Here is a 25,167-nt window from a genome sequence, read left to right as displayed (position 1 = left end):
GGTGAAATTGGCAGAAGCACGGCAAATGGAGTTCAATGCGGAGAAGTGAGAAATGAAGCACTTTGGGAGGACTAATATGGAAAAGCAGTATGCTGTGACTGGCACGTTTTTGATAAGTGTAGATGAGCAGAGAGACCTTGGTGTCCATATACAGAAATACTTAAAGGTAGGGCAAGTTGATAAGTTGGTCAAAAAAGCATATGGGTTATTTGTTTTTTTAAATAAAGGAATAGAATATAAAAGCAAAGAGATCATGCTAGACGCCTAGAACTTTATAAATCACTGATTAGGCCTCAGCTGGAGTATTGTGGACAGTTCTGGGCACCACACTTTAGGAAAGCTGTAAAGGCCTTGGAAAGGGTACAGAGGAGGTTTACCAGGATGTTACCAGGGATGAAGGACTTCAGTTATGAGGAGAGGTTGGGAAAGTTAGGACTGTTCTCCTTGGAACAGAGAAGGTTAAGAGGTGACCTAATCGAGGTTTTCAAGATGATGAGAGGTTTTGACAGAGTAAATAGGGAAAAAATATTCCCTCTGGCAAGTGGGCCAATAACTGGAGGTTGTAGATGCAAAATCATTGGAAAAAGATTTAGAGGGGAGATGAAGAGAAATGTTTTCACTCAGAGAGTTGTCGGGATCTGGAATACTCTACCTGAAAAGGTGGTGGAAGCCGATTCCATAAATAATTTTAAAACAGAGTTGGACAGGTACTCGAGGATGAGCAACTTACAGGGTTACAGACAAAAAGCGGGGGTGTGGGTCTAAGCACGACTGAACACACACAAAGAGCCAGCACAGGCACAACGGACCGAATGGCCTCCCTCTGTGCTGTAACTTTCTATGATTCTATTCTATAAATAGTGCCAGAGGACTGGCGGACAACTAATGTGATTCCTATATTTAAAAAGGGAGATAAAACAAGTCCAGGGAACTATAGACCAATTAGCTTAACATGGGTGGTAGGAAAGATAATGGAATCCTTACTCAAAGTTGTAATAGAAAAACATCAGGAAACAGAAAATACAACAATGTGTAGTCAGCATGGATTTCAAAAGGGAAGGTCATGCTTGACCAAACTTATCGAATTATTTGAAGAAGTAACAGAAAGGATAGATAAGGATAATGTAGTAGATGTAATATATGTGGATTTCCAAAAGGCCTTCGATAAGGTACCGCATAGTAGGCTCATGGCTAAGGTCAGAACATGTAGAGTCAGGGGACAAGTAGCACAATGGATAGCAAGCTGGCTACAAAACAGAAAACAGAGAGTAGGGGTTAAAGGAAGTTACTCAGAGTGGCAAAAGGTAGGAAGCGGAATTCCACAAGGATCGGTGCGAGGACCACTGTTGTTCACCATTTACGTAAACGATTTTTACTCAAGAATCGGAAGTACAATTTCAAAATTTGTAGCTGACACCAAATGGGGGAGGGGTGTAGGTAATAAAGAGCAGGACTGCGACAAAATGTAGGAACACATTAATGAACTTGCAGAATAGGCATGCAATTGGCAAATTAACTTCAATATAGATAAGTTTGAGGTGCTACATTTTGGTAGGAAAAATAAGGAGCCCACATACTCTTTGGAAAAAAAGTGTCTAAATGGGATAGAGGAGCAGAGGGGTCTGTGGGTACAGATATACAAATCATTAAAAAGTAATGACGCAGATTAATAAGACTATAAAAAAAATTCAAACAAAGCACTGGGGTTCATTTCTAGAGGGACAGAATTGAAAAATGGAGAAGTTATGTTAAACGTGTATAGAACCTTGGTTAGACCACACTTGGAGTACTGTACTATGAACAGTTCTGGTCTCCATATTATAAAAAAGATGTAGAAGCGCTGGTAAAGGTGGAAAAAAGATTTACTAGAATGGTACCAGAACTGAGAGGTTATACCTATCAGGAAAGATTGAACAGGCTGGGGCTCTTTTCTCTAGAAGTGGCCTGATAGAGATGTTTTAAGATCATGAAAGAGTTTAATAGGGTAGACATAGAGAAGATGTTTCCACTAACAGGCAAGACCAGAACTAGGGGCCATAAATATAAGATAGTCACTAATAAATCCAATAGGGAATTCAGGAGAAACTTCTTTACCCGGAGCGTGATTAGAATGTGAAACTTGCTACCACAAAGAGTAGTTGAGGCGAATAGCATTGATGCATTTAAGGGGAAGCTAGATAAACACGAGGGAGAAAGGAATAGAAGGATATGTTGATGAGGTTAGATGAAGAGTGGTGAGAGGAGGCTTGTGTGGAGCATAAACACCGACACGGACCAGTCGGGCCGAATGGATAGTTTCTGTGCTGTAAATACGATGTAAATTTGGAGGAAGAAAAGCTCTGGCCCTAAATTTCCTCGGGGGGTTCCGCTGGACTCCTGCTGTAACTCTGGCAGGAGTCTGCTGGTAGCCACTGGGAAGCAGCAGGGACCCAGTTTCATTGGGTCCTCGCTATTTCCAGGATCTTCTGGTTGGCCATGTAAAGGTGAGGCACCTCCAGCCACCCCTTTCTAAGGCCAGCGACCTCAGGGGGCAGTGATTCCCTATGCGAGGAGATCGCTCTTCCCCAGCTTAACTCAGGATCTGCCCATGCTGCTGAAAAACCTGGCGCCTGGCTGCCATTGTCACTCGGGACCAAGGGAGATGAGGTATATTGGCTTCCAGGTGGATTGCACGGAGTTTAAACAGGAACATACTCAATTTCCATTCTACACCATAGACTTTGTACATTGTAACGAGAATAACAGAACTCATTAAATCTCTAATCTACAACCATCGCACAAGTACCACTTCACAGACCACAGATACAAATTACACTGGTGTACCCTCCCCCCTGCAAGCTAACATGGAATCCATGTCTGATGTTGTTAACCATCCAACTGATTACATTACGGTTTCATCTATCTTAATGAGCAGATTGTTATCAAAGGAATCTATGTAAATTTTAAAAGGTGCTTGACCATTTCATTGATGATAAGCCTTCAGTATATAAAGTTGCTCCATCCCATCAACCGAATAGAATTTCCTCAATAAGAATATAAACAAATGGATCAGGTAATATTTCATTCCATACCTGGTAACCCTCGGAAACCTGGCGGTCCTGGTATTCCTGCAAATCCTGGATCACCTGCGGGGCCTTGGAAACCTGGAGGTCCTGGTAATCCTACGCCTGGTGCACCCCTCTCACCTGGGGGACCTTTTCTGCCTGGACTGCCTGGGAGACCTTTAACACCCGGAAAACCGGTTCCGCTGTCACCCTGTGTGACACCAAGATAGACCTCAGATATTACAGTGAAACCATATGGTATTTCATTCATAGTCAAGGACAGAATATCTCGTGTCGTATATCCTCATCATCACAAATTCAAAACTTTGTAAATTCATTTTAAGATCACTGGAATGACCTCCCCCCCAAAGGCTCAGTGGGTAAATACTACCCGCGGCATATGTAGGCAGGAATTCATGAAAGAACATGAGTTTACCCACTAAAGTCTTCTGTGGTGCTGAGCCACACAAACCAGGAAGCTCCCAAGCTTGATCCCTGGCCTCTGTTGAGCTAACTGTTCAGTTACAATGATGATTGGGGTACTATGACTGACTGTGGTCCCTCTGGACTAGGGAAGAGAAAGATACGCTGAAGCTCCCACTGCTCAGTGGTTCTTGCCAGAAAGTGCAGGTGTACCGATGAGGCCAAGATCAGGTTTGCCTGTGATGACTCCCACACGACGGAATAATCTGCAAATCCTTATTGTTCAGGCTCACGTGTGGAAAAAATGGTCGCTTAGGGAGACTGCATGTTCAGGATTGCAGGGAACAAAATGGGACAGGAGATGGGATGCTCGCTATGTAAAAAAAAAAATCACTTCAAATTCAATAGCAGAATTATACTATGGCTTAAGCTGAAGACAATTTAATAACTGAGCGCCATTGGGATGGTGTCATCATGAGAAAAATGGCAGATGAATCCTCTGACTTGCCTCCTTGCCCAAACAGAAAAGTAGTTTGCCAGACGCTTAATGAATCTCGAGTTACTTTGAGTATTTCCCAGTCAGGGTCCTCACCTTCACACACAGTGGCCTTGCCTCATGCTTGGTTTCAGAAGTAATACATGCATGACAAGAAATGGGTCAACATAGTTTTATCCTGTGTTGGATCACAATATAAAAGAAATGTCTATGCTATGGAGTTGCAAGAGAGGTTACTCCCAATATCAATAGCCTATTGATGACATCGAGACCTGATCAAACCTCTTTCTTTTGCAGAAATTAGATGGTTGTTGCATTGGAGAATGCAACGGCCATCTGTCATCTCTGCCGCGGAGGTGCGAGACTCTCCGCATACCCAACTCTTGAAGCCTGTAGGAAGAAACAAAGGTAAGTACACTTTTTCTAACACTTTCCACTTACCTCACATACTCACCTCTCCACACTTGCACCCATCACTTACCTTCACAGCGCACTTTTGCATCCCTCCGGCCCCCGCAGACCCACTACTCGCCTCGGTGACCCTGGCGGGGTTCGCAGCCTTTGGGAAGCCCGTACTTGTGTGGGTAAAATGGGGATAATCCTCTTATCTGCCTGTTAACTACCTGTTAACAGGCAGTTAAGTGGCTGTAATCCCCTTCCCGCCTCCAAGGAGGCGGGACCCAGCGCAGGTCGGCTACCCGCCTCCTGGCAAGATGGCACGGAGGCGGATTGTGGGCGGGTTGGGCACCCACTCCCAAATTCTGCCATTTTCCCGGCAGTCCCGCCTCCATACCTGCCTCCCCAGGGCTGGCATGATCCCGCCCCAGGCTTCTATAAATGCAGGGTCCTTTAAGTGCCAATGTTGTACCTCTACTGGTGTCATAGAGGTCACAAAGTCATGGGCCAGCTGCAATCCAAAATGCTTTTAATCCTATACTGATATCAAGTCTATGCTGAAGGGTATTGATTACTACTCAAGCAAAATTACCACAGCACTTTGTCCTTTCCCTCTCTCCAAAAGTCATTTTTGAAAATAATTTTTTCTTTCAATTTCTTTTTTCTCCTCTTCATACCATCCTTAATTCAAAGGGTAAGCAGGTGACATGTTCCCCAGGTTCCGTCAGTGCAACTCCGAAAATGGCCACTGGAAAGCACTCAAGAATGAGGATGGTATTCCACCGGTTTTCTTTTGTTATCTGCGAGAAAGTGTTTGGCAACCCCTTATGTCAGCCTAAGCTTAATAACAGCATTGGTGGCAAAATGGCAGGCACTGTACCAGATTATACCATTCTGCAGCAGAGAACATTGGAGCACCACTGTACTATGTCACCAGAATGCTTGGTACCGGACTTCCTTGATCTTTGCGAGATCAAACTCATTTCTTTGACAGGAGCAAGGCTCTGCAACTGGTAGGCATTCCCATAAATTTGTTGAAGATTTATGAAGAAATCGATGAGTAACTTAGCTTCAATGTTATGCGTGAGTGATGGGCCAACAGGTCAGTGGAAAGGTGGTCTGACTCAGACAGACTGCCAATATAACTCCTTTCCCATGAGGGAGCGTGTTAATAGATATCAATAAGTCAATAGTTCTCCGTAAAGTTGTATCATTCTCATTCATCCCCACTGCCACCAACATTAAAACACATACAAGCAGCACTGAACTCGAATGATACTTACAGGTATGCCTGGAGGTCCTGGTAATCCTGGAAAGCCATCTCTTCCTGGATTTCCTGGAGTGCCTGATGGTCCCCTTGGCCCTGGAGTACCGGGATCTCCCTTTGGCCCTTCAAAATGGAATAATTTTTTTTTAAACTTAGCAACCTCTGAAAGCCTGTGATCTTGAAATTATACTCTGGTGTACAAACATTTAATACATGTGCCTGAATTCCCTTTGTTCCGTGTTCGCAATAAACGAGTTAAAGCCTCTGCTAAAATAGTGAACAGAGGCATTTCTGACGATCCTACTAAGCTTTCTAAACTAAAACAAAATACTGCGGATGCTGGAAATCTGAAATAAAAACAGAAAATGATGGAAATACTCAGCAGGTCAGGCAGCATCTGTGGAGAGAGAAACAGAGGCAAAGTTTCAGGTCGATGACCTTTCGCCAGAACTGGCTCTGTACTTGCTTAAACTTTTGCCTTCCACCATCATCCCTTTTGTCATTCAATCACTCCTGCTCTCTATCCTATCACAGACCTTCCCCTTTGTTCTTTCCTTCCTCCACGCCCTTTCCCTGCCTCCGTACTTCCTTAAAAACTGTTAAATCTCTAACTTCTTCCAGCTCTAACGCAAGGTCATCAACCTGAAATGTTAAATCTGTGTTTTTATTTCAAGTTTCTTAAACTATTATCCAGAGTGTAATTTCTAGCCCTTTGCTTTTAGAATCAAGTGCCTTCTATCTTTCTATTCACTCTTACAGCTAGTCAGATCCAGCAATGATAGTTATTTGCTACAGTTATTTTATTATAGACAGACCCAGCTTCAGTTAACAAGGTTTAGCCAAGTTGCTCGCTCCTATTTAGTAGCTATAACAAGCATACTTTAACCTCAGATGCCAGATTGATGAGCTGTTCTTCAGATAACTGGACAGTGAGATCCTCTGATGACTCAATGACTGGCATGATACTAAGGCAGACTGATTAGAAAGGTTCCGGGTATGAGCCCTCATCTATGCCGACTGAGCAGGTCTCACCTGGGAGTGCTACAACTGGCCCCCAGGCTACAGCGAAGAACTGAGTGGGACAAAGGTACACAGGTTCCGAGAAGAAGGAGGTAACTTTAGGACTGGCATCAGGAAGTTCTTCTTCACACTAAAAGTGGTCAATACATGGAACAGACAGTGTTGTGGAGACAAAAGCCCTGGAATTATTTAGGAGACAGCGGATGCTGAAGTGGGGGACTTTAGGGTGTCGCTGGATGTTAAAATGGAGATGGGTCAAGTGGCCATCTTCATTCCTTACCTAAGGATATACTTGCCATAGAGGGAGTGCAGCGAAGGTTCACCAGATTGATTCCTGGGAAAGCAGGACTGTCGTATGAGGAGAGATTGGGTCGACTATGCCTGTATTCACTCGAGTTTAGAAGAATGAGAGGGGATCTCATTGAAACGTATAAAATTCTGACAGGGCTTGACAGACTGGATGCAGGGAGGATGTTTCCCCTGGCTGGGGTGTCTAGAACGAGGGGTCACAGTCTCAGGATACAGGGTAGGACATTTAGGACTGAGATAAGGAGAACTTTCTTCACTCAGAAGGTGGTGAACCTGTGGAATTCTCTACCACAGAAGGCGGTGGAGGCCAAGTGACTAAATATATTTAAAAAGGAGATAGATAGATTTCTAGACACAAAAGACATCAAGGGGTATGGGGAGAGAGCAGGAATATGGTATTGAGATAGAGGATCAGCCATGATCATATTGAATGATGGAGCAGGCTCGATGGGCCGAATGGCCTATTCCTGCTCCAATTTACTATGTTTCATATTTATCCTTTGATGTTGTGGTTCTTGTTGACAAATGCAAGTATGTGGATCGCTAAGGCAGGGGCAGGATTGGGCTTCTTTGCAATACCTCCTGATGTAATAAAACTCACTACGCACTTGGTTCGAGTATAAAGCAAGGCTTTAATCAACTTGTTTCAGAACATGGAGGTCTAGTTGTACTTCACTAGTTCCTGTCTTACAATATGTCCCTGGGCAAGCTGGACCCACGCCCGAGTATTTATACTCCTTGGACGGCGCCACCAGCTGGCCATCCAGTGTTATTTCATGAATAGTTCTTTACGATGATAAGATTTATAACACCTCCCCTTCCCCATGGTTGATTAGCCCACTGTCACTCAGGAGCTCACGAATGAAGGCTGGCCACTTGGTTGAGATAGTGGAGTGCTGAGTGCCTATGGAATGGTCTCTCAGCATCAGTCACAGCCTTCAAGAGAAGGGGAGGCAAGGGAGTTTTGCTTTTCATTGTTAGGACTATCCAATAACTAAATTGAGAAAGTGTGCACTCTCCCATATTGGAAATAGCCTTTATTCAATTACTGAGGAGCTCTGGCTGATCGGATTGGAGGAGTATTGTATTCTCTGTAAGAGGGGGGTGTTAGAGAAAGGAAGAAAAAAATACTTTAAATTATGAAGTGCCTTATCCTGTCTCTCAGGAACATCTGAAAGCACATCACGTGCAATGAAATACTTTGAAATGTAGTGAGCGTTGTTTTTGGATGGTGTTGGTTGAGGGAAGACTATTGGCCAGAACAATAGAAGAACTCCCTGCTCTTCAAATGGTGCTGTGCGAAAGAAAAAATTGTATTTGGGAGAAAAATTCCCTAACTTTGTCTTTCCTGCCATTCATTGCCAGCATTTTCCCAGAGACACTATAAAACCTAGATGGGAATACTCTGCTTCTTACATGCATGACGAGAGGCACCCCAGCCAAGACAGTTTTCAAGCTTCAATTTTTAGCGAATTCCTTTGGATTTCCTCTGGAACTGTCCAATTTTTTTAAATGGCTATTTTTCCCTAATGGTTTAGTGAGTAAATGCACTGCAGAGTCTGGAACAGAGCCTTACAGTGTGCTGGCCTGTGCTGAGTTCACTGGGATGGCAGAAGCAGCACGCCAATAAATCAGGGCGAAGAGGATCTCATGCCCATGAGGGAGGCCACCCGATCTTCCTCTACGCGCTGCCCCCATGCGATCCAGTATGCCCAGGCACAGGAACAGGAAAACCTGCCCCAGAGTCCCACTTAGCCCTCACTTAGGAATGAACCTGAAATCCCAAATAAATTGGCCACGATGCAAATCTGAACCTTCTGTGCCACGTTTTGGAGTGGGGAGTGTGTGCAGAGACGGTTAAGTTTTATTCGTACCTTTTGCTGATGTGACTGATGAGTCTCCCTTTTGTCCTTTCACACCTGATCCTCCTGGCACGCCTGGCAGACCCTAAAATGCGAAAGGAAAGGTCAACATTCTCCATCTGTTATCAGTCATACTGTAAACGAAGCCATGTTTCAAGCACCTGCACTTTGACCTTATCAGGGGGAAAGATTTCCTCTGTGTAATGAAATCACAACTCTATTTACAAGGAGTGGGTTTACAATTCTGTCACACTTAGCACACAGCGGAAATCTAGCCCTTCAGGTCCTCTAGCTGGCTGGTGGGTTTCCACATGCGCGTGTAAAAATACTGTGTGCGGTTTAATGCTCAGCGCTGATTACAGACTAATTCAAAGAGAAATAAACACTGCAGAGGCTTCCTCTCTCTCTTCAGTCATTCTCTCTCTGCTTGCCCTCATAACCTGCATTTAATTTAGGGGCTTAGCTCCAACAGCCCTCCCATCAACCGCCATACTGGCTTGTTCTATTCACTGCGGTGATGTTACATCTCCCTGCTCTTGAAACATCAATAATGCCAGGCCTGACCTGGAGTGAAAAACTCATTATTTAATTTGACTGCACCGGCCGCAAAATGCTTTATGAGTTCATCAGTGACGATAGTGGAGTCTTAAGAGCAAAATGCCGATTTTGTATTCACTTATTGGTAGTGTTTGTTAATCCAGTTCTGGAAAGAGAAGCTTAGGGCATACATAGAAACATAGAAGATAGGAGCAGGAGTAGGCCATTCGGCCCCTCAAGCCTGCTCTGCCATTCAATGAGATCATGGCTGATCATCCAAATTCAGTACCTTGTCCCTGCCTTCTCCCCATATCCCTTGATCCCTTTAGCCTTAAGAAATATATCTAACTCCTTCTTGAATATATTTAATGAATTGGCCTCCACTGCCTTCTGTGGTAGAGAATTCCACAGGTTCACCACTCTCTGGGTGAAGAAATTCCTCCTCATCTCTGTCCTAAATGGCTTACCCCTTATCCTTAGACTGTGACTCCTGGTTCTGGACTCCCCAGCCATCGGGAACATCCTTCCTGCACCTAGTCTGTCTAGACCTGTTAGAATTTTATAAGTTTCAATGAGGTCCCCTCTCATTCTTCTAAACTCCAGCGAGTATAAGCCCAATCAACCCAATCTCTCCTCATACGTCATTCCTACCATCCCAGGTATCAGTATGGTGAATCTTCGCTGCACCCTCTCCATGGCAAGAACATCCTTCCTCAGACATTACAGTCAAACAGTCATTAGCGCTTTCTACCAGGACTGCATCCCGCCTTTTTATACACATCTGTTTCTTTGTTGAAAGTATTGAGCAGGGGAAAATATAATCCTAAAAGAGGATCAGCTCTTCTGAATATAAGGGATTTGGGCTTATCAAATCACGGCCCATAATTTGCGGTCCGTGGCGAAGCAAAGGCGTTCGGCGCTGGCCCCGAAGTAAGCTCCCCGCAAAGATCTCACGATCTCTGTGGCGAGAAGTTCGGCTTTTCCAATGTGCAGTTGAAATCAGTGCAAGTTAATGGAGAATCCCTAATACGAGCTGCTGTGACGTCAGCAGGCTGTCTAAGCAGCCAATCACATGCAGAATTCTCACAGACCGAGAACCAGGAAGTGAAAAAGCTCCTTTGATTCTAACTTTTTTTAAACGTTAGAGAAAGCAAAACAAAGATTAGGGTGCTCGCACATGGGGAAAAGTAAACCTGAAATAAAGAGGAACAAACTTTTTTTTTTAAATATAATTTTTTTTAAGTTTCTTAAAATTTTTAATTTTTATTAAAATCGATAAATTTGACACTCCACAAAATTAAAATTAGTTTTTCAGGGCCATAACGTTTGTTTAACAGTCAATATGCTGTTAAAATTCCAGTTACACCTAATCCAAAAGGGCCTAACTTTTAGTGGGGTATTTAACAGCGGTATTGCCGCAGAAGAGCCGAAGTTTTTGTCAGTTTCCCTAATTTGACAGATTACACTGATTGCCGACTGTGTGTGTGGGACGGTGGGGGGGGGGGGCGGGGGAGTGGGGGGCAGAGGCGGGGGCGGTCCACAGCGCAGCCAGTGGAGGAACAGTGAATGACTGACCGCAATTTCAGGAGTTCCGTGTTAGGGTGCGCATGCGCTACATCCTGAAGTTGCGGTCAGTTTCAAAGGGGTAATGTCAGCGAAAGCTGTTGGTTTGCCGTTATTACCCACCGCAAATTCCAGCCCATGGGTAAGAAGGGTAAGAAGAGAAGGTGGATAATACTGCATTGCTTCTTGGGTTCCCTTCAGTTATCGGGTAATTCAAGGGAAAGTATATTCTACTGCCTCGCACCATAACCCTGAATATTATAAAAGTACTAATTCGCGGACTAAATTTCCACTGGAGATACACCAGGATCCAGAGTGTAATTTCTAGCCCTTTATTTTTAGTGCCTTTCTCTCTTTTTATTCACTTTTACAGCCAGTCAGATCCAGCAATGATACTTAATTGCCACAATTACTTTACTATGGACAGACCCAGCTTAAGTTAACAAGGTTCAACCAAGTTGCTTGCTCCTGTTCAGTCGCTGTAATAAGCATATTATAAATTCAGATGCCGGATTGATGAGTTGTTTCCTCAGATAACTTGACAGCGAGATCCTTTGATGACTCAATGGATAAATAAACTGGCTGGCATGATACCAAGGCAGACTGATCAGGAATGTTTGATCCATGAACTATGCCGACTGAGCAGGTCTCACCTGGGCAACAGTTAGGAGGGCTACGACTGGCCCCAGGCGAGAACAGAGTGGGTCAAGGGTACGCAGGCTCAAGTTGAAGAGGCAATTTTAGGACTGATATCAGGAAGTTCTTCTTCACACAAAACAGTGATCAATACATGGAACGGATAGTGTTGTGGAGACAAAAGGAAGCCCGTCCAGAAAATACCGATGACTCTTAGGCCGGGTAACTGGTGAAAGTCCGAGGGCACCCTTCAAGCAGGGGCAAGGCCTACCACGCCGCACCTCCACCAGTGTAACAGTCGAACGCAAGATCCGGCTGGTGTCTCTCCGTCACCCTTTTCCCATTATTACTACTGAATGTTTTTGATGTCTCGTGAAGTTCCACGTAGTAGTATCATGAATGGGAAATTCCACTCTGCCCATTTGTGGCTCGCCTTCAACTATTCCCCCACTGAGGAGAAGCACCCAAGCATTTACACACCTCGGCTCCTAAATTCCTGGGCCCTGGTGATGAATGAGCCACCGTTACCCGGGCAGACAGGTGTGGCACCTGATGACACTAGGCTTTGTTCCCTATATTTGTCCAGTACAACTTCGACTGGAAGTGGGAGCAGGTGCATCTTGTGCCCATCCTGTTTCAGGCAGGCCGACACAGAAAGATGTAGGAGTGTCTGGGAGATACTATGCGCCGGAGACCCTACCAACTCCGCCTCAGTTGTCCCCATCATTTTGTATAGCTGCTGCGTAAAGCAGGGGTACAATTGTGCCATCCCACATCCTATCAGAAGTGGGGCGCATTTGAACTTAAAAGGCAAAATTAAAATCTGCACCTTCTAGCACTGTTTTGTTAATGACCTGTGGCTCGCACAGCAAGGTGCCAAAACTAAACTCCCACCGCTTCTGCCCCCCACCGTGACCACCACCCCAACCAGGAGCCCCAGTAGCGCTGAAAATGCTGCAGTCACTGTCTGCCCACATTTTGCAAATGCTCCTCACCCTGGGATTTTGGACAGAGTCAGGAGTGCATGCATGGGGCAGGCAGCCAATCCACCCCCTCCCAGATCTGCCTGCCAGACGACCCCCCCCCCCCCCCCCCCAACAAAGGCAGTTTTGGGCTCCTGTGCTGATATGTCTGAGATCCGGATGTCAGCAGTGTGGAGGATGGCAGGTGTGAATGCACACACACCATTCATGGTACAGCACTATACCATACCAACATCTTGCCATTACAATCTCAAACATCCGTCATTGGATTTTTTTTTGTATTGAGCATATGCAAAATAACAGACCAGGAATATAAAGGAAATATAACAATACAGCATTTCATGTGGCTTCAATATATGGAGGAAATTTACATTTGATGGGTTAACTGGCAAAATAACATTTAGCAATAATTTGTATTTATATAGCGCCTTTAATGTAGTAAAACATCCCAGGGTGCTGCACAGGAGTATTATAAGACAAAAAATTTGACACTGAGCCACATAAGGAGAAATTAGGGCAGGTGACCAAAAGCTTGGTCAAAGAGGTAGGTTTTAAGGAGCGTCTTAAAGGAGGAAAGAGAGGTAGCGAGGCGGAGAGATTTAGGGAGGGAATTCCAGAGCTTAGGGCCTAGGCAGCTGAAGGCACGGCCACCAATGGTGGAGCGATTATAATCAGGGATGCTCATGAGGGCAGAATTAGAGGAGCGCAGATATCTTGGGGGGTTTGTGGGGTTGGAGGAGATTACAGAGAGAGGGAGGGAGGAGGCCATGGAGGGATTTGAAAACAAGGAAGAGAATTTTGAAATCAAGGCATTGCTTAACTGGGAGCCAATGTAGGTCAGCGAGCACAGGGGTGATGGGTGAACGGGACGTGGTGCGAGCTAGGACAGGGGAAGCCAAGTTTTAGACGACCTCAAGTTTACTTAGGGTAGAATGTGGGAGGCCAGCCAGGAGTGGGTTGGAATAGTCAAGTCTAGAGGTAACAAAGGCATGGATGAGGGTTTCAGCAGCAGATGAGCTGAGGCAGGGGTGGAGACGGGCGATATTACGGAGGTGGAAATAGGCGGTCTTAGTTATGCCGCAGATATGCGGCCGGAAGCTCATTTCAGGGTCAAATATGACACCAAGGTTTAAGGGAACAAGTGAAGGTTTTTGATATGAGTATCAGCCTAGAATTCTGTGGATAATTCTGGTTTCAATCATACTGGGACTATAAAGATATCCTCTGTGGAATGCAACTAGTCAGGGTTAAATGATGTAATTTGTAGTATTAGACTGATGTTCTGTAGTTTTTCTCTATTATGTGAGCCTTTTGCAGAATTATTTCAACTTTGAAGTTTTACCCATGGTCATTCCCTCTCCCTCGGAAGATGAAAGAAACGGGGGAGAATCCATGATAAAGCATGGGATGGACTCAATCACCTTTTCTCATTCTGCGCTTTCTCATGTTATTAATAGAGTGATCAGTGCAAAAGACGCCACAGCACAAAAACAAATGTTACTTACTGGAAGACCTGATTGCCCTGGAGGTCCTGGTGGTCCTGGGTCACCACACTGGCCTTTACCACTATTGAAACCAGCCTTTCCTGTTGCACCGGGAGGTCCAGGAGGACCTTGACTGCTGCTCCCAATAATCACCCCATTGCAGGCACAAGCACCAGGTTCACCTGACAAAAGCAAACAGAATCACGCAAACAACCTGTATTAGGTTTTATGAGAAGCAACTATTGAAATGATAGGAAAGAAGAAATCTTAGCCCTGGTTCTAGGATTTAGGCCGTGAATAGAGGTGAGATCTTGCCTAAGGCCTGGATAGATCAAATGGAAAGTCACAAAGAGATGTGAAGGATAGGATGGAGATGTAACATTTACCATGACGACGACAGTGGGCAGCTGAAAGAGGACCAATTACCAGGCCAAGCCCTCACACAACCATACAGCAATACCCATTCAAGCTGCAACATGCAATAACATCTTACGACACACTTCTTCCAAGGGCTTCATATGTCAAACCACTAACACAAACATGGTCACTTACTGACACCCAGGATGGGCTTCAGATTGGGCTTTGGCAGTGATAAGTGACCTCTTGTAATCTGGGGAACAGTGACGTTCTGTTGCCATGTCGTGCTATTCAGTAGGAGAGAGGATGAAAGAACAGGCCATGCTGGCCCATGCATCAGGCAACTGTTTGATCTGTGGTCAGCTGATATTCCAGTGGTGGCCAGCAATGAGCCACAAGCGGAACAGCTGAGGGTAGTGCCATCCCTGTGTTGCAAGTTTCCTGCAGATGTGTGGCAAAGCTCTGCAACTGGCTCCCTGCTAATCCGCAGGAACCTGAGACAGCTGTTCTCTGTAACAGAAGCGAAATACTGCGGAAGCTGGAAATCTGAAATAAAAACAGGAAATGCTGGAAATACCCAGCGAGTCAGGCAGCATCTGTGGAGAGAGAAACAGAGTTAACGTTTCAGGTCCGTGACCTTTCATCAGACGTTCGACCTGAAATGTTAACTCTGTTTCTCTCTCCACAGATGCTGCCTGACCCGCTGAGTATTTCCAGCAATATCTGTTTTTATTTCAGCTGTTCTCTATCATTGGCAGGTAAATGTGCCATGGTCTGCATGGGTCTGGGCCTTTCAACGTATATCAGCGAAACAATAATATGCAATATCTGAGGCACTTTAAGCAGTATACCTCCTTTCCACCCCCCGACCCCCGCAATTATTTTACTTAAATATTAAAAACTGAAATATCAAAAATATGGGAAAAAACTAATAACAGGAACATCTCAACCAAATTTCATTATAAACATCAAACAAACAATATACAGGAAACTTTGGTTTATCCGGAGGTTGTATGTCCGGAAACCTCGATCTACCGGCAGAAATCAGGAGCCGTTTTGTTTGGTTTTTTTTCTTCTCGTGGCTTTGTTTTCAACAGTCGGGCTCTGGAAAGTCTCTCTGAAGCTGTTGCTAAGCTACAGAGACGCTTCCAAGGTACGGGCCGACTGTTTACAAGCTGTTGCTAAGCAACAGTGTTTGTTGTCAGATACGGAGATGAAAACCTCCATATGCTTCAACATTAACTTTGTATGTCCGGCAGTTTTGATAGATCGGCAACACGCCGGTCCCGTCGGTGCCGGATATAACAAAGTTTCCTGTACAAGGTTTTTTTAGCACTTTAAAAACTCTAGCACCTATGATGCTTGTCTTGTTCCCATTCCAAATGGGTGCTGAAGAGAAAAAGAGCAAAGCCAGCACAGTTCCGGGGCTAATACAATAGCAAAATACTGCAGACACTGGAAATCTGAAATAAAAACAGAAAATGCTGGAAATACTCAGCAGGTCAGGCAGCATCTGTGTGGGGAGAGAAAAGAGCTAATGCTTTGGGTCGATGACCTTATGTCAGAACTGGAAAAAGTTAGAGATTTAACAGGTTTTAAGCAAACGCAGAGGCAGGGAAAGGGCGGAAGGAAGAAAGTACAAAAGGGAAGGTGGTCGGTGATAGGGTGGAAGGCAGGAGAGATTAAAGGATAAAAGATCTGTGGCTATCTGCAGGGATTTTGAGGCCTGAATGAGGCTTAGCTACAACTGGTACACATGACTTTAGCACGGCTGTGGTTCATTTGGTAGCATTCTTGCCTCCTGAATCGGAAGGTTGTGGATTCAAGTCCCACTCCAGAGACTTGAGCACAAATTCTAGGCTGACACTCCAGTGGGGCACTGAGGGAGTGCTGCACTGTCGGAGATGCCGTCTTTCGGTGAGGTGTTAAACCAAGCCCCCCGTCTGCCCTTGCGGGTGGACGTAGAAGATCCCATGCCACTATTTTGAAATGCCCTGGCCAATATTTATCCCTCAATGAACATCAGTAAAAACAGATGATCTGGCCATTATCTTCTTGCTGTTTGTGGGAGCTTGCTGTGCGCAAATTGGCTGCCGCGGATCCTACATTACAACAGTGACTACACTTCAAAAAGTACTTCATTGGCTGTAAGGCGCTTTGCTAAGTGCCGAGGTCGTGAAAGGTGCTATAGAAATGCAAGTCTTTTTTTTAACCACAAGCACTTACGACCACATTATGCCGCTTTGCCTGAAATGGAGGCTAAGCAGGCCTCAGGCTGCTGAAGCACAAGAGCACGTCATCAGCCACCAATAAGTTAGCATGTTCGCTAGGGGATGAAATCTGTAGGAATTTTGTGTGGTACAGAGAGAGAGAGCCTCGCCCAGTGATAGTGCAATCCAGAAAATCAGACTCGAACTGTTCACAATTTTCCAACCTATCCAGTAACAAGGATGGAGGGTTGTTTGCTCCGCTTCTTGTTGCATCTCATATACTATATGCAGATAGTTAAGTTTCAGATCATAGGAATTGTGGGCTTGCCTATGGAAGCTGCCTTTGACGGTGAGAATGAGTAAAAAGTGTTGGGAGAAAGTCCGAATCATGACATTGAAGAAATAGGTTATCCGACCAACAGAGAAGGATTTCAGTCCATTAAATTTACTCACCTTTATATCCTTTACTACCCCTGAACCCCGGTGGTCCATTTGGTCCAGGGAACCCTGGAGGTCCAACTGGTCCAGTGATTCCTACCCGACTATCTGTAGGACCTGGTTTAAATAAAAAACAGTAAGCTTAGTGATTCACCACAGGCAGAGGGAAGTGAAAATGGGTTGCGTTTTACAATCTCTTACCATTTTGGCGTTTATATTCAAAATGTTAATGCTTTTAAATTGGTGTTAAGTATTTAAATGTGATGACAAGGGCTCTAAAACTCCTTCATTTATTTTTTGTAGTAGCCAAACCCCGGTTAAAGCCCACACATGCTAAAGGAAGAACTTGGCAGTAACTAAAATGATGGGTAAGATAACCATGTGGCTTCAGCGCTGAAGCTGTTGAAGGAAACATTTGCTCATACAATGGTAAAAGGCATTCTGTAGAATTGAGTACAGCTGTGTAGGTGTCAGCATAGCTCAGTCAGCAGCGCTCTTGCCTCCGAGTCAGAAGGTTGCGATGTTCGAGTCCCATTCCACAGACTTGAGCCCATAATCCACGCTGAGAGTTTACTGCAGGACTGGGGGAGTTTCGCGCTGTCGGAGGTGCTGTTTTTCAGATGAGACTTTAAACCCCTCAAGGTGGGTGTAAAAGATCCCGTGGCACTCTTCGAAGAACAGCAGGCGCGTTCTCCCTGGTGACCTAGCCAATATTTATCCCTCAACTAATACCACTAAAAAAAAACAGATTATCTGGTCATTAATATCATTACTGTTTGTGGGACATTGCTGTGCGCAAATTGGCTGCCGCCTTTCCGACATTACAACAGAGACCAGATTTCAAACGTATTTTGTTGGTTGTTAAGTGTTTTGGGACACCCTGAGGATGTGAAAGGTGCTATAGAAATGCAAATTTCTTCTTTTCTTTAGCTGTGAACTTATCCCATGCAGAATATTTTAGAGCCCTCTGCATCGTTCAGTACGTTCATGCGTTGACTGATTAACAAAAGTGAAGGAGTCTTGCTCTTGCGGCAGAGACAGTTCTGCTACTCTTTGCTGATGGATACATTCCTCAAGCAGTCTTACCTATACAATAGATCACAAGGGTACAGACACGTGCTCACTTTGCAAATACCCGCATGACTACCTTGGAGTCCAAGTCGTTATGCGTATGAGAACTAGTTCCTCACTTTTAAATGAGCCACAAGGTTTGTGATGAGGTTAACAAACTTTTGACAAAGTCAGAAGTTTTACTGAAGCTTAAATGCCAATTGTTATAAGGAGGCAAATTGTAGTATTTCTTGGGAATATTGCCAGAGTTAGGGTTCCTAGCAATATTCCAAGCCAGTTGATACCTTTGAGATTCCCATTATCCACGGGCACGTCACAGACTAGAAATCAAATTTATTGGACAAACATTGATAAGAATACAACACAAAACAGTCAGCAAGAGAACAGTTTAAGAAAAAAAAACAAGTTCATTCAGTTATAAACGCTTCAACACGTTCTTGACCAAAACGCAGCCTTGAGCAGCAAAATATCTTCAACATAAATAAATTCGCAACTCTTACACAACTCTACACCCTCTAGTGGCACCAGTGTATAATTTAGCTGAACACAGTTTTAACACTGTGCCGAGGCAGAAGACTCCATAGGAGAGGGACTTGAGGGGAAACAAAAAGGGAGGGGGGCATCAGGCCACTGTCACACACCTCAACGCTCAGAGCAGCACTGGCAGAGGCCGAGGAGCAGGTCAACTCCCCTTATTCTGAGCTGTGGGTAGTGCAGAAGCTGGAGAGGAAACAGGGAAATTCAGAAGATTTATAAATACTCTCAAAAGAGATTCAAACCATTGTGCGGTAAATCCCGTGATTTAACGCATGTGGCACAGGGCTATGTGCATATCGAAAATTCAGCCACGGAGGTCAACACAGGAGTTTCCACAATGGGGTAGGAAACCATGGCGGGTACACTGACATCAGTGCCCAACTTTCCACGTGCACTCCCATTATACAAAGCTCTGTAACTGGAGTGCTACATCAGGACATTTACCCGATAAAAGAATAAATTCAAAACTAGCACCAAACACATAACACAATATTAACATAACACATTTGCTCTAAATGTTATGTGTTGCTCACGTTTCCATCTGTTTGTATGGTGTACCTAGACTATAAAGAGGGCTGAATGGCGGTTTCCTCTCTCTCTTTTTCACCCTGATCTCTCACCTGTCTATGGCCTTGATCTTGGCCGAGGCCTTCGGTAAAAAAAAGTGGATCTAGTCTTTGCGGCTCTTCTGTCCCGTTAAATTTCCTCCTGCCTCTACTCGTGCTGCGTTGGTGGTCCCACTGCAGCACCAGCAGAATTGTCTCCCCTTGCAGTGGCGGGCTCCCGCCTACTGAGAGTCCACCCTGCACTTATAATGACCCCACAAACCAGGACAATGGGTCAGGGTATTGGTGGGGGTCAGGGCAGCAGGCATTCATTCCCAGGATCTCAAAACCGTGGAGTTCCTGTCCCAAAACCAAATTTGGTGTGACCTAACCAGCACTTCTTGATTATGTTGTCTTCTCTCCACCTCTTTTCAATATTGGCGGTGTCCTGCACAATGGTCTTGACCCTTCATCTTGGTTTCTCAATTAGGAAAGAAAAGGAGAGCATTTGTCAATGCTGCACTCAGTCAGCCATCGAGCTGCGCAAGAATTACACGGGATAACTTCCTCAGAGATTTTCTTTGCTCAATGGGGAGGCATCTTGCTGAGTACCATGACTGAGACTGAGATTGGAGATGCAAGCCCCATGGTGCCATGAATTGATCCCCAAATATAAGTTGCTATTACAGTCTTCTTGTTGCAGGTACAGCAAGCAATTAGGAAGACAAATGGCGTGTTGGCCTTTATTGCAAGGGGGTTGGAGTATAAGAGTAAGGAAGTCTTGCTACAATTGCACAGGGCTTTGGTGAGACCACACCTGGAGTACTGTGCACAGTTTAGGTCTCCTTATTTAAGGAAGGATACACATGCCTTAGAGGCGGTGCAACAAAGGTTCACTGGATTGATTCCTGGGATGAGAGGGTTGTCCTATGAGGAGAGATTGAGTAGATTGGGCCTATACTCTCTGGAGTTTAGAAAAATGAGAGGTGATCTCATTGAAACATATAAGATTCTGAGGGGGATTGACCGGGTAGATGCTGAGAGATTGTTTCCCCTGACTGGAGAGGCTAGAACTAGGGGGCATAGTCTCAGGATAAGGGGTCGGCCTTTTAAGGCTTAGATGAGGAGGAATTTCTTCACTCAAAGGGTTTTGAATCTTTGGAATTCTCTGCCCCAGAGGGCTGTGAATGCTCAGTCGTTGAGCATATTCAAGGCTGAGATAGGTAGATTTTTGGATGCTAAGGGAATCAAGGGATATGGAGATCGGGCGGGAAAGTGGAGTTGAGGTCGAAGATCAGCCATGATCTTATTGAATGGCGGAGCAGGCTCGAGGGGCCGTAAGGCCTAATCCTGCTCCCAATTCTTATGTTCTTCTTGTAATTCAAAGTTGGTTGTATTGTGCAAAACAGGAGTTGATAACTTCAATGCTTTTTGACCACCAGTAGTTTTGCTCACAGGATGACAAAATGGTCCCAACTTTCATAAGTCAACAAGTCAATAACTCCAAGAGTCAACAAATAAATTCACAGCTCTTACATAACTATATAGTCATTTATAATTTGCTACATACCTGAATATGCTGGTGCACCGGGAGGTCCCACTGGGCCTGGTAAGCCTGGTTGGCCTGGAGGTCCTATTTGTGAAAATAATGTTTTTCCTGGCGTACCCCTTTCACCTTTAGGTCCTCCAACCCCTGGGAATCCTGCAAAACCCTTTGCACCTAACCAATGGAAACAAAACTCGAATGTTTACTGGCACTGGGTGCAATGGCAGTAATCTCCTCACACATGATAAACAAAGTGCCACTGACATGTACAACCTCTGCAGGCACGTCTCTGTAGCAGTATCCTCACTTACAATCAACAGTCAGCATGACTAAACCAACATGAGGAGGTGGTTGGAAGTGCTTTATATACAAACGCAGAATCTGTAACTCTATGCATGTTAAAAGCAAAGTGAATGTGAGCTCAGGACTCAAAAATAAAACATATCCCGCGTCATTTTTAAGCACACAGATGATGTTTTGGAATATAAAAGTTATCTCGAGACAATAGGATTTAGCTATTGCATGGAACAGATCAACAGAAACATTCCACTGCATATAAATGTGGTCACAACGTTCTACATATGTTCAAGGCACATTTTACTGGAGTTCCTAGCCACGAGTACAAAAATCTGGATGGGTTGGGAAAGGAATCAGAACACATCAGGACACCAACTGTAAACAAGTCAAGCACAGCGGCATTGATTAGAATTTCATGCAGGAGCACCCAGCCCAACTGACAGAAGACGCTCTCGATGAGTGGGTCGGTGACATTGGCCCAACATTTGCAATCGGAGGCTTCCTGTGGGCGGATACCCCCGACCAGTAAAAAAAAAATCTACAAATTTACCTGGTGGTCCGGGAGGTACGGAGAATTGCGCTCCTGGGCCTCTCCAGGTACCCGCGGGCAGAGGCTCACGTATACCAGGGGCGCACGCGGTTCGCAAGCGCCCCTGGGATCACGTGGGCCGGCCCAACCAATAAAAGAAGGTAATCCCCATTCATACTTATGGGAGTTCTGTACGTATGGAAACCCCATAAGTATGAATGGGGATCACTTAAAAAATACACGAACACATTAAATAAATTTAAAAAAATATTACATAGTTAAAATGAATTAAAATGCCATTTAATTAAATATTTTAAACAAAAATTAAATTTTTTGGAAAAAAAAATTATGTTTTAAAGGGGCTAAAAAAAACTTACCTTATTGGACAGGATTTTCTAATGTATAAATGAGTGATAAAATTTTATTTTTCTATGTTTTTTAAACTCTTATTTATCACTCATTTATACATTAAAACCCTGTCGTGCAGGTGTAAGAATTTCACGGGCATTCAGCGGGCGGAAGGTGGGCAAATAGCGCAACTCTCCACCCGTGGAGGCCCTTCTCCCGGGGATGCGGAGGATCTGTCAAGAGAATTCTTGACAGATTGCAAGTTCCAGGTTTACGCGCATGCATTCGCATGCCTAAACCCGGAACTTGCGCGGCCCTTACGGGCGCGTACGCACCTCATAGGCACCCGTAGGGGTCGCAAAATACGGCCCATGGTCTCATCTGGGTAAATGCACCACATGGCGTGGAGCTAGACCCAAGGGACCAGCAAGTTCCTGGGTGCAGTCCCAAGAACATGCTGAAATGGTTGATCTCAACCAGCAGAGCAAATGCGAAGCTAAGATTAGGTTCAACACTGTTGGCTCCGGAGAGGAAGAACACCTCTAAATACCAACCAAAGAAGCTAGGTTTCAATCATTTTGAAATGAGCAACATTCATAAGCTGCTTTCATAATGTGCTCGTGCCATTGGCTCCTGATACATTGGTCTCGAGCAGCTGGCAGCAACATGCCAGATGTGCTGAGGCTGGTAAGACTCAGTAAAAAATGGGTCTTCCCGGCCATCAGTCTTGGTGAATTGGATAAGGTAGCTTTAATGTTGTCAGCAGCTACACAGGACCGGTGCTGAGAGCTGTTGGCACTTGCCTGGCGTTAGGCACGATATAAAAGCAGCAGGGTCACATTGTCCGCATGCCCGATACGAGACTCCCAAAACAAGCGCTCTACTCAGAGCTCCTGCACGGCAAGAAAACCCCAGGTGGGCAGAGGAAACACTTCAAGGACACCCTCAAAGCCTCCTTGAAAAAGTGCAACATCCCCACCGACACCTGGGAATCCCTGGCCCAAGAACGCACAAAGTGGAGGAGAAGCATCCGGGAAGGCGCCAAACACCTCGAGTCTCTTCGCCGAGAGCAAGCGGAAGCCAAGCACAAACAGCGGAGGGAGCGCACGTCAACCCAAGCACCCCACCCACCCGCCCCTTCAACCACCATCTGCCCCACCTGTGACAGAGACTGTAGGTCCCGCATTGGACTCATCAGTCACCTGCAAACTCATTTTTAATGTGGAAGCAAGTCATCCTCGGTTCCGAGGGACTGCCTAAGAAGAGAAGATAAAAGCAGCTATAAGTCTCTAAGAGCCAGATGTGTGAACATGGGGTAAATTCTCGATAAGAGCATAAGAAATCGAAGCAGGTGCAGGCCATACAGCTCCTCGAGCCTGCCCTGCCAATCAATAAGATCATGGCTGATCTTCTACCTCAACTCCATTTTCCTGTCCGATCCCCATATCCCTTGATTCCCTTAATGTCCAAAAATCTATCGATCTCAGTCTTGAATATAGTCAACGGCTGAGCATCCACAGCTCTCTGGGGTAGAGAATTCCAAAGATTCACAACCCTCTGATGGAAGAAATTTCTCCTCATCTTATGATCGCATTGAATGGCGGAGCAGGCTCGAGGGGCCGAATAGCCTACTCCTGCTCCTATCTTCTATGTTTCTATGTCCTAAATGGCTGACCCCTTAACCTGAGACGATGACCCCTAGTTCTAGACTCCCCAGCCAGGGGAAACAGCATCTCAGGATCTCGGATGTACCTAGGGTATCCTGGTGTTAAAATAACGCTGATCAGACCGTCTAGGCATCTATCTCTTACTGTCACATTTTATCTATGGTTGGTGTTTTATAATCACAGCAGTCACCATCATCTGGAAATTGTTGCTGATATATCATGTTTTTTCCCTTTATTGTTCTGATTTCCATAGTCTAACATTTTATTTTGACTTATGAAAATCTTTTCATGAAATCTTTGATTAAAATGATTTCTGGGACCTTAAAGGCATTAAGGATGAAACCTGTTGTGCTTATGAATGTGATTTGCCTTTGGCTCCAAAATGAAATCACTGGTCAATAACCCAATAATGCTGCACCTTAAGGCTGGGAAAGCATTAAACTATCAGCTTGTAAAACACACAAAATGTACCTTGAGCTCGTGCTGGAAAGCCCGGAGGTCCAGGTAATCCCAGTGGGCCGCGTGAACCTCGGGACCCTGGAGAACCCGGGAGTCCCAGTGGGCTTGAATCCCCAGGAGGGCCTGCAATTGGAAAACAAAAAGGTCAAAGTTCTTCTCATAACCTAGAACGACCACGGTATACCTGGTGCCAACTCAGTGATTCACCCCTCCAAAACATACGATGCAAATGAGTTTACATGATGATGAGATCCCTGATCTAGTCTGTATGAATAGACAGAATTCTGCAGTGGAATATGGGAGTGTTCATTAACCACTCAACTACTTCAATAGGCTTGAGATTCCTTCATTGCAACACAGAATTTCCATATTTTCAACTGCCTATATGGGCTTTCCTCTCAAATTTTCTCTGTCTCTCCTAGAGGCACTGGCTCCTGCTAGGATACGGATGCATGGACAGTGGATGCTCTCCAGTACCTTACACAAGAGACTTATCTCCATGTGTAAGCTCTGACAGTGAGTGTTGACTATGGAGCATTAAAGCTGGGCTTAGTCTTGTTCTCACCTGGTGCCTCTTTACAGCAGGGCTCACTGGACAGTGATCAGGAGTGGGGACTCTGGGCTTTCTACCTTCCATAGACTATGGACCCTATAGTAAACAGTAGTATCACTGTTATGGCCCCGGTTGACACTAGCAGCCCTCAGCACAGACCAGGGACTGAACAAGCGACCCGTCTGATCGGCATGGTTCAGTTCCACTCTTGGAAACATGAAATGTAATAGTCAACAGTGGGGGCCCCCACAGCCAACCCTGAACTGATATCTACACACGTACACAGCAGGAGTCACTGGATAGCCATCCAAAGTGGGAACTCTGGCTGATTCTGAATTTAAAATTCTCCCCCTTGTGTTCAATTCCCTCCATGGCCTTGCCTCCTCCCCATCTCTTTAAACTCCTCCAGCCCTACAACCCTCCGAGATCTCTGCACGTCTCCAATTCTAGCCTCTTGTGCATCCCTGATTTTCATCGCCCCAGCTTTGGCGGCTGTGCCTTCAGCTGTCTAAACCTCTCTACCTCTCCCTCCTCCTTTAAGACGCTGTGTAAAACTTACATCTTTGATTAAGCTTTTGGTCACCTGTCCT

At 45.1% G+C, this 25,167-nt stretch overlaps 1 protein-coding gene across 4 annotated transcripts in view; it reads right to left on the bottom strand.

Moving 5' to 3' along the window:
• Positions 1-25,167, bottom strand: part of LOC147125292 (uncharacterized) — a 534,520-nt gene that overhangs the window by 143,446 nt on the left and 365,907 nt on the right. For all 4 annotated transcript variants that reach the window (XM_086000735.1, XM_086000743.1, XM_086000728.1 and 1 more), the window contains exons 19-25: positions 24,037-24,147; positions 20,749-20,898; positions 17,041-17,142; positions 14,042-14,202; positions 8,830-8,902; positions 5,643-5,749; positions 3,072-3,255 (exon numbers count right to left, since the gene is read on the bottom strand). In XM_086000735.1, coding sequence (XP_085856861.1) covers positions 3,072-3,255; positions 5,643-5,749; positions 8,830-8,902; positions 14,042-14,202; positions 17,041-17,142; positions 20,749-20,898; positions 24,037-24,147 — 888 coding nt within the window. The remainder of the gene's footprint in view (positions 1-3,071; positions 3,256-5,642; positions 5,750-8,829; positions 8,903-14,041; positions 14,203-17,040; positions 17,143-20,748; positions 20,899-24,036; positions 24,148-25,167) is intronic.

Source organism: Somniosus microcephalus, chromosome 1 (genome assembly GCF_052327205.1).
Source record: "Somniosus microcephalus isolate GS21.2 chromosome 1, FLI_Smic_1.0, whole genome shotgun sequence".
Taxonomy (NCBI): Eukaryota; Metazoa; Chordata; class Chondrichthyes; order Squaliformes; family Somniosidae; genus Somniosus; species Somniosus microcephalus.
The sequence above is the reverse complement of the archived record's forward strand: the minus strand, read 5'-3'. Positions and strand labels throughout refer to the sequence as shown.